Consider the following 10,937-nt stretch of genomic DNA (forward strand, 5'->3'; position numbering starts at 1 on the left):
GTGAAACATTCATGAGTACGGCATAGAACACTAATCAATGAAATAAATAAATCCTATCCTTACTTTTCAGATGCTTGCTTTATTATTCTGCATATTTAGCCTGGGATATAATTTTCTGAAGTTGTTTGTTTCAGTTACTAGACATGCTGATGGAGAGCTTAAACAGAGCACGAGGTAGTCTGGCCTTGCCTAAGCGCAAATCCTTGGAAGAGTTAATTTCCAATAGAAATATGGTGAGCTGAAAAGAAAGTTTAAGTCTACCCATTGAATAAGCTTGTACATGAATCACTGATAGATTGATTGGTGTTCCGTGCTCCAGACTGTTGGACTTATATTATACATGGTGAAGTTCAGTTTCATGCCTGTAGGATATTGGAGTGCTTGGAGGTATTAAACCACCAACCTCTGGCATATAACTGAACTGAACGCTCAGTGTTAGCGTGTGAGCCGGCTCACCTGTTCGGATAGAAGGCTAAGTGATTACCAACAAACATTTTATAATGATGACCTAAACAGATCTGCTTTTTCACCAGCATGTCTTCACTGAATTCAGAATATTCTCAAAAATAATCCTTCCGAAGCTGGGATTGAACCGACACCTCAAGTGTCCAGCGATTCATAGACGAGAACACAGTTTAGATTGGTGAAATCATAAACTTGTACTTATGTGCACATGATAACCTTTTTAATCTCAGAACTGGGTATTTTTCAGAGTACACTACAATCTCTTGGAAACTTAAGTGTTTCTTAACCAATATTGACCAAGAAACGTAAATTCACAGTGGCTGTGAGATATTGCTGAAAGTTGACTGCGTAGATTTCATGTCTTCAAACATTCAGGTTCCTCTTTGTAAGTGGATGTCCATCCAGTGTATGAAAAGTAATAGGCTTTCCTGCAGTCTGTGAAACATCCTCAAATAATCTGACGGATTTGGCAAGATTTCTGTAGAAATTGAATACTGCCTATAGAAGACATTCATACCTTTCTGATATGAAATACTGGTAGTGTTGAGAGCTGTGGAAATGTCAAATCAAACAATACAATGTGCTGCAAAAATTAGACAATATTGCAGTTGATAATTCTGAAACTGAGGAAGGCTGTTAAGCAGTCTTGTTAATCCCTAAAATACAACGATAAATGTGCTTTGCAGGTGCTGTGCTCGACTTGCTTTTGAATCTGATTTGGGTGCATTTCTAAATTTGCTCTCAGACTTGTCAAATAGATTGAAAATAGTTGACGCATTACTCACATATTTTACATAAAATTTTGTCTGTGATTAATTTCACCTGTTTTTTTTTTTAGGTTTTAATATAAGAAAGGTTTCATGATTTGATGTCCTTGTGAAAAAATGTAATTTTCAGCACCAAATGTAATATCATATGACCTTTAACTATTTTTTTTTTTTTCAAATCAAGTCATTTTTAAGTCAAATGAGGTATTTCCCGTAGGAAGTATGAGTAACATGGCAGGTGACCCTGTTTGTAGTAATCCATGTGGTTGTCTCCCCTTACAGCAATCTTTTAACCCATCAGTCCCTAAAGATGTGGCCTTAAGTTTCTACATACATTCCCACAAGCTTATCCTGGCTCTCTACAATCTTCATCCGAACCAACACCAGAGACTGGAAATATCCTCACGATTACAGGTAAGGCAACTACCAACATCAGAGGCTGGAAATATCCACACCATTACAGGTAAGACAAATACCAACACCAGAGACTGGAAATATCCTCACGATTACAGGTAAGGCAACTACCAACATCAGAGGCTGGAAATATCCACACCATTACAGGTAAGACAAATACCAACATCAGAGGCTGGAAATATCCTCATGATTACAGGTAAGACAAATACCATCATCAGAGGCTGGAAATATCCACACCATTACAGGTAAGGCAAATACCAACATCAGAGGCTGGAAATATCTTCACGATTACAGGTAAGGCAACTACCAACATCAGAGGCTGGAAATATCCACACCATTACAGGTAAGACAAATACCAACATCAGAGGCTGGAAATATCTTCACGATTACAGGTAAGACAAATACCAACATCACAGACTGGAAATATCCTCATGATTACAGGTAAGACAAATACCAACACCAGAGACTGGAAATACCCTCACGATTACAGGTAAGACAAATACCAACATCAGAGGCTGGAAATATCCACACCATTACAGGTAAGACAAATACCAACATCAGAGGCTGGAAATATCCTCATGATTACAGGTAAGACAAATACCAACATCAGAGGCTGGAAATATCCACACCATTACAGGTAAGGCAAATACCAACATCAGAGGCTGGAAATATCTTCACGATTACAGGTAAGGCAACTACCAACATCAGAGGCTGGAAATATCCACACCATTACAGGTAAAGCAAATACCAACATCAGAGGCTGGAAATATCCACACCATTACAGGTAAGGCAACTACCAACATCAGAGGCTGGAAATATCCTCATGATTACAGGTAAGACAAATACCAACATCAGAGGCTGGAAATATCCTCACGATTACAGGTAAGACAAATACCAACATCAGAGGCTGGAAATATCCTCACGATTACAGGTAAGACAAATACCATCATCAGAGGCTGGAAATATCCACACCATTACAGGTAAGACAAATACCAACATCAGAGGCTGGAAATATCCTCATGATTACAGGTAAGACAAATACCATCATCAGAGGCTGGAAATATCCACACCATTACAGGTAAGGCAAATACCAACATCAGAGGCTGGAAATATCCACACCATTACAGGTAAGACAAATACCAACATCAGAGGCTGGAAATATCCACACCGTTACAGGTAAGAAATACCAACATCAGAGGCTGGAAATATTCACACAATTCACGAATCCATCGTGATTGATTTTTTTGTCAATCTGTGTAATTATCATGAATTTCCAGGCCGTCACACCTTTCTGTTTAAGCAAATACTGATATTGACTATTTGTGTATAAAAACAGATTGGTGGGAAGCCTGTCAGCTACTGGGCTACTTTTTTCCTGAAAACCCTTACATCCGATGTACAAATTGATCTTACAAAATGACGAGTCATGTCACTGGGATTATTTGCCCCTCCAACCACCAGCTGGAACTGGTGTTTTAAATTGCATTTTCTATTTTTATAACCACTATTCCCCAAATCACCCCCCCCCCCCCCACCACCCCCACCCCACCACCATCCCCACCCCCACCCCTCTCTCTCTCTCCCCTTTTTCCCACCCCTGGTAATAGGAGGGGCAAACAAGTCAGGTGATGCCACTTGTTAATAGGCTCAGACACACAGTCCAGCAACAAGAAGACACGTACTGTCTGGACTGAAACACTATTGAAAACAATGTTAAACACATAATCAAGTGAACAAATGATGTGTTTTTAATTTTGAATTTTTTTACATGAATAATTTGCAGTATATTATGTGTATATATTTTTTGGGAACAGTGTGTATCTATTTAAGTGTGTATCAATTTGTTATTTTTGTTTTCAGATAGAAAGCTCGGTTCAGTGGTTAAACGAGGTACTAATTCTTCTGACGGTGGCACTACAACAGTGCCAACAATTTAAAGATAAAGTAAGTCTTACATTCGCCAATACTCTGTCAGCTAATAGGTCTATCCCTCGGGTCGGGTCATACCAATGACTTTAAAAAATGGTATATTTTTCTGCCTCGCTTGGTGCTCACCACTGAGAGATTACAGCAAGTACCAGTAGAATGTGACTGGGTGGGGTGTCATGTCTGGTGTCTTCGGCATGATACTTCAGCGTCAGCAACACTTTGGTGGCATGGACACAAGAAGACACATCATATGTACACACACCACATGACTCCTTGTTGTGATGTGACTGACATATTGTTAAGGATTATGTTAAACCACAAGCCTACATATATGTATACATAGATGCATCCTAAAGACATTTCACATGTACGGCTCTGCATACACTGGATCTTTAGTCGTGACTCAACTCAACTAGTCCTACAGAGTTGCTCTCAGTCGCTGATGGCCAAACAACTTTGGATTGAACCCGTATACCTGTGATGACTAGAGTACAACTCCAGTTGAGTGGTATCAGTACCCTTATTCTTCAACCTTTTTAACAAACCACCAATATTTTGGACCGCTTTGAGAGAACTATGGGGTATCTTTGAGAAATAAGTTTTAGGAAGCTTGCATCTTTAGTGAGGCAGACAAACCATTTCTGTCATTTTTGTAATAATTGTATGCATAAATTCCACTGAATTAGGTTGAAGATTTACAGTAGATTGAGGTGGGTCTTGAGTCCCAGTGTATACAGAGCATAATATAAGATGATTACTGGGTGAGGTGTCTAATTTTAGTGTTGAGTCTAGAAACCTAATAGGATGTGGAAACCTAATAGGATGTGGAAACCTAATAGAATGTGGAAACCTAATAGGATGTGGAAACCTAATAGGATGTGGAAACCTAATAGGATATGGGAACCTAATAGGATGTGTGATAGAACTCAATTCCTATTGACTTAACCTAATTCTTCAAACTTTTCAACCACCACCAGTATTTTGAAAAAAACATTGAGAGAACTATGGGATGTGGAGAAATAATTCGCACAGTTTTGTGAAGCTTGCATTTTAAGTGACACAAACAAATCATTTTTAACATCATTTTCATAATAATTGCATGCATAAATTCCACTTAAGAAAGTGCTTTAGCGGTTGAATAGTTTGACGATTTACATCACTGGTTTCACATCAGGTTTCAGAGTTAAGTTTACCAGGCATTATGCAGTTTCCTCCACACTTAAATCTTACTGTTGTCATGTTGTAATCGAGTACATGTTGCTGAGTATAGTGTTGAACACCAACCAAATTTCATTTATTAATGAAGTCCCCAAAAACAGAGAAAATACATCTGCATGTATGGGAGAAAACTGATACATGCGCTGCTGTAATTCTTCAACCGTTTGGAAGGTTTGCAAGGTGTTTATTTAAGCACATTCTGAAGACATCATTCTTTGTAGACTGATAAAATTATGGTTTTTGTGATGATGTGTAATTATAGTTTTGTCTCCAAAATCAGACTTAAAATGTGCATAAATTATGCTGAAAGTTGCTGTTTTATATGCGAAAAAATTGAGTGATCAGGATATGTTTATATCCTTGGGTAATATCCTGATGATGTAATTAATTATTGACAAAAACAAATGTTGTATTTATCATGTTTTCAGAGTGCTTATAAAACACTGTTTATTAAAATTATGCTGTTTGTTTTGGTTTTTTTGGGGGGGGGGGGGTTAAATGAGGCTACCACTTTTATCTTATCCTTGTTGTATGTTGGTGATGTATATAGAGAGAAGTGTTATCATTATGCAAATCTTACATGAATTGTTCATCTTCATTGGTTTTTGTGGATTTCAGTTCTTGCAAGAAATCGTATAATTGTATAGCATATGTATGGCATGTGTAGTGCTTGTGGTTAATTTGGTTCATTTTTCCTGTTTTCAGATAGAGACATTGAAGAGTTTTGAAGACCTAGGCCTCAACCACTGGTTCAAATATCTTGAGTAAAGTTGAAGTTAATAGATGTATATTATAAAAAAAAAAATTGTTATAAAATTATAAACTAATCATGTGTATGTTATAAGTGTACACAGAATGTACTTGGACTGCCACAAAATCATCAAATTAAATATGGAAAAATAAATATGTATCAATATGTAAATAGGTGAACCAGCCATCCATTCAGAGGCCTTTCTCTAATTGGAGAGAGTTTCAAACTGATTAGTAAAACAGTTTCTGAATGGTCAATATTATTGAATTGTGGTTAGGTCATGATTAATGTTATTCAAGGGTCATGAACTTAAAAGAAAAAGTGCATGTATGTATTCTTTGTCTTGGAAATATTGGACTGTTAAGAGCAACTTCAGAGATAAAAGTGGCTTTTGTAAGACATACCTTATGCATTTTAATTGCTTTTTCTGCCAAAACAATCTGTTGAAACCTCATATTATTGCATCTAGTGGTGGCTGTTTACAGCACGAACTGTTATAAGGTATAAATCAAAATACAGCAACAACATGCAGAATTTCAAAGCCATAATGGTGGTGAATTCTGATTTGCATCTTTTGCCCTTTAAATTAAAATTGGTCATAAATAAATAGTGGAAAGGAAAATGTCTACAGGTTATTTGGCAGCAAGCCAACAAGAATTCATTAATATCCTCACATTGACGTTCTACATGTTGTATTAATAAACCCTTTAGGATTGGATTGTGATAGGACATTGTCCGTCCGTCTATAAATTTTTGGCTTTGTAACCACTAAATCTACTGCACTTCACTTAGAGCTGTAAAATTTTATCTCAATTCGTCTCTTTCACCAGGGCAGAATGCTGTTGAAAATGGGTCACTTAACCATTAACTTTATGCCAGTTTTTGTGATTTCACATTTCACTTACGGGTGTATGTGTTTTAGTGGTAACTGTGTAACAAATTTATCCTGCTGAAGACCGATCAATTGAGGGCTGAAGACCCATGAACAGGCGAATTCACAGCCTAGCAAAGGGAGATAACCTAGTCAGCAGAAGCATGTGTTATCTGATGCAAGATAAAGGAGTGTACACATCCATCATATGACCGTTGCTCTCCAGTGAAAAATTAGAGTATCTAGTCTGATGTGTAATAAGGTAAAATTGTCACAGTTTTTATGAAAGTTTTAGTGTTATGCTTTTCACAGTAATTAAGACACTGCTGTTTTATAATGGCACCTTGTAATATGTGATAAAAAAAAAAATGTTACATGTAAATGTGTATAATAGAAATATTTGTGAGAAATATTGGGAAAAACTGTAATTTACTTGTAATATATATTTATATATGAATTGTGTTGAGGCCAGCATTATAGATTTATCATAGTGTCCTAATTTTATTATGAATGTTAATTATTAGAGAAAACATCAAACAACCTTTGTAGTATTTCTGTTCCAAGAGGTCAGAGCTCTATGAAGGGGAATTTTGAGTTCAGACTCTTTTATCTCTAAAGGTAGAAAAAGTCTGACTATATCATGTGACCTGTCAGAAATGTTAGGCAACTATTTTTGATCACATTTACCGAGTGATGGATAAAATTGAGAATCTAAATATTCTTGAATCTGAGAAGTTCCTAAAGGAAAGAGATGTCATTTGTGCCTCAGGAAAAGGATGAGACAGATAAGTGGTAGATAATAAATTAACATCAGAGAAGGTTGCCTAACATTTTTCACATGGCACATGGCACAGTTGGACTGTCTTTACCTACCTAAAGAGTTCCAACCTGAAACTCCCCTGGATCATGAAATTTTGTCTCAAGGATACTTTGTTTGAATAAACTAAAATATCTCTCACTCAACATAGGTAACATTTCTGTCTTATTTGCTGAATGCTATGTTCAACGCATGGTTACTTTTGGAAAAGTCACTATAATTCGTTGATTTAGTGAATAGATTAGCATAATCATTTTGATGTACTCATCAACTGAGAAAAAAATGTTGAATTATCAAATCATAATGAGTCATAGTATGTGAGTTAAATGACGTACATTTTGAATATTTTGCCAAATTCGGAGAGTTCTATTGATCTTAGAAATGTTTGTTGCTTAGGTCAGATAATGTCCTGCTGGAAAAATGTAACTTTCAGCACCACAAGTAATATTTTGTAGTATTTATTTACCTCAGAAATTATACATTGTTTGGCAAAATTTTAGGTCATTAATATTTTTTTTTTTTTTGAGTGAACTTCTGTAATCAAACAACTTTTCTTCAACAATTGTAAAATGTGTTATATCTCCATCCAGTGAAAATTTTCTGTCTAAGATTGAAAAGCATACTTTTTGCAAAACCCTAAAGTGGCATATTGTGGATATTCGTTTCAGAAATCAAAATGTTCGGAGTGCATGTTAGTATGCCTTAACAAGTCACAAACAACCAAAATCATCTAATTATACAGCTAAAATTTATTGTCTTCATTCGCAGTTATGATTTAAAATATCTTCAAACAGTATTATGTGTATTCGTAATGTGTTTGTGAAAGGAGCCATTTGCTCTGACTGTTGAGCAAATGTGTACATTATTTGTTACAAGCACAGTGTGTACAGTTGACCACTCACTGTTGTGTACATTAAACTCCAATCTGACATAACCTGATTTGTGTACGGTTGTCTGATACTTGTATGGGGCACATTAATGCCATTAATGAAGACAATGTGCGTCAGTTCCAAAGTATGAATTGCATTACATTAATGTCCTAGTCAGATGGTTGCATCCATTTGTATTGTACACATTTCTCTTGTATTTATTCAAATGTACTCATGCCTACATTAATGTATGGGGAACTTTTTGTCTGGGGTAAACATTTGACCAATTCAAATATACGTATAGATAGATATATTGATGAACCGTATTCTATAAAAGATGAACGTTTTGTCTTGGATGAATGGTGAACATTTGTCTAACATTGTCATTGAACAACCGCTGAGCCGCCTTTTTTTATGAAAACACAATCTCACGTCGAAATGTGAACGTTTTGCCCTGAGTCATGCATGTGGTTTACACCTCAGTGTGAAATTTCCTAACTGTAAAAGTAAAAAATTTGCGAGGCAGACAATGAGTCACATCGTCCATTGTTTATCAGGCAATTTCTTTGGTAGCAAAAGTTAATCTGTGATAGAAATGGAAGAAACAGATGTCCAGCACTCATGATGAACTACCGACATTTTATATCCGCACAAAACAGATCTTTTGAGTTTGACATTCAAAATAGGCTGAAGACCTTTGACATATGCTAGAGACAACAGATCTTTGACACTCTTGGTGGACCTAAACATCTCTGACATTCGCGGTGAACTACTGTCTATACAGATTTGGTACTCGCAATGAACTACAGGTTGTTTACATTCAAAATAACTACAAAGATGTGATATTCACATGAAGTGAAGACATTTTTACATTCATAATGAAGTATAGACATTTTTACATTCACAATGAAGTATAGACATTTTTACATTCACAATGAAGTATAGACATTTTTACATTCACCATGCACTACTTGTGCATGCAGACATTTGATGTTCATAATAAAACTCTCAGCGTTGTCTGATTTTAAAAACCCATTTCAGTCTCCAGTGGATAGGACTTGGTGTACTTGAAGATTGTTATGAATTATCAATGTGTTTGAGATAAGTCACCTGATCTTTGACAGTTTTTTTTTTTTCCAGTCAGCACGCTTACAGAATAAATTTTGATTGACTAGTGTGTGAGAGATAAGCACGACCAGGTTATGCTTGGCCTAAGCTGAATATTTAGGTTGGCAGATTAATTCAAGGGTGACCAAGGGCTGTATGATTTACCCCAGAAAACCCTGTGTACACTGTTAGCCAATCCGCACTGATTCTGTATCCCTTCAGTATGGTAGGATAACAGAGAAGAGATTTCCTGATCAGATTGGTCTCTGATGACGTAATGTCTGGACAGGACCACTTCCACATGTGTCCAGGTAATCCCCAGGGTCCAGTAGCTCGAAAGTCTATTAGCTAATATTGGTAGTAAGTCATATATTTATATTTAAATCTTTAGTCAAACTTAACAGCCAATGCAGTTCCCCAAAGTCAAAGTATATCAGCAGCAAGTTTTTTTTTCATATTTGATATAATGTTGCACAAGTTTTTTAAAGGCTAGAGCAAAAATAAAAACTTGACTTATAATTAAATCTGGTATCTAGTCTTAAAACTAGTTTTGAAAAACTGGGCCCAGAAGGATAGTGTTCCTGAAAATTCTTAATTGTATTGAAGCTTTTATGTAACAGTTTTGTCCAAAAATCTATTATATAAATTAGAAAAAAAAATTATAAGTTAAATTTTGAAAAGTAAATTTTGAATAATCAAATATTATACACATACATGAGTCCCAACATCCCAGAACAGTTCATGTTAGGAGTAAATCCCGCACAAGTCGTAAGATTATTTTGCTATTTTAAGAAGGCTGTACCTTTGGTCAAAAAAATCTGTATTTGCTGGTCAGATAAAAATTTTAACCATTTAGCCTACCAAGTATAGCTTAAATTATTGCCTTTGAGAAAGTATCAGGCTCGTATTTGAAACGTTATAATATTAAAATGATTCTAAATTCTTAAATTTGATAAAGCGACCCGTAGTATAAGTTTGTGCAAATATTGTAACAGATTTTGATCAGTATGTTCATGGATAAGGCTGATATTTTGTGAAAGGTAATAAATTGGGCTATTGTAAGACGATAGCACAAATATAATTGAATTAGCATTAATTGATTTAATTTTTCATAAATATCTGGTATAACATTTTTAAACAGATCTGTTAATTGCAAGTTTTCTTGCCTTTTCTTTCATTACAGGGATAACAAATGTTGACCAGTACTGACCAGCTTTGTAACCAATCTTTTAACATAATTATAAAATGGAACATTTATCAGGTCATGCGTTGTTATTGAGACTTATTTTAAATTAGCAAATGTTTTGCCCGGCTTTATTGTTTATTTTTTATGTGAAATTATGTTTATATTTTTGTTATTTGTTTTTGCTTGTTGACTTTGGACAGTTTTCTTCGGTTAACCAAAAAGTGACCGAAAACAGTTCATGTGATACATCTTGTGGCGTTGAAACCCAAAGTAATCAAAGAAAAAAAAAGTTACTGTTAAAATGAAATTGAGAAATATGTGTAGAAGTTGCCCAGTGACCGCTGTCCATTAGGAGATACTAATTCTATTTTCTGTTGTACTGGTGAGCTAACAAAAACACACACAAAAAATCCAAAAACAAAATAAAAATAAAATTGAAATTTGACATTTATATTTATTCGATCTTCCATTTTTTTTTTTTAACATGATTTCCCTATTTTTGAGATTTTCAGATTACCAAAGTATGTCTAGCAGGTACAGTTG

General features: G+C 35.3%; 1 protein-coding gene across 1 annotated transcript in view; it reads left to right on the forward strand.

The window, feature by feature from the left end:
* Positions 1-7,588, forward strand: part of LOC135477112 (protein rogdi-like) — a 42,363-nt gene extending 34,775 nt beyond the window's left edge. Inside the window, exons 8-11 of the mRNA XM_064757266.1 lie at positions 135-233; positions 1,515-1,646; positions 3,507-3,590; positions 5,499-7,588. Coding sequence (XP_064613336.1) covers positions 135-233; positions 1,515-1,646; positions 3,507-3,590; positions 5,499-5,561 — 378 coding nt within the window. The 3' untranslated portion in view covers positions 5,562-7,588. The remainder of the gene's footprint in view (positions 1-134; positions 234-1,514; positions 1,647-3,506; positions 3,591-5,498) is intronic.
* The last annotated feature ends 3,349 nt before the right edge of the window (positions 7,589-10,937 follow it).

The sequence above is a fragment of the Liolophura sinensis genome, chromosome 10 (genome assembly GCF_032854445.1).
Source record: "Liolophura sinensis isolate JHLJ2023 chromosome 10, CUHK_Ljap_v2, whole genome shotgun sequence".
NCBI classification, from domain to species: domain Eukaryota; kingdom Metazoa; phylum Mollusca; class Polyplacophora; order Chitonida; family Chitonidae; genus Liolophura; species Liolophura sinensis.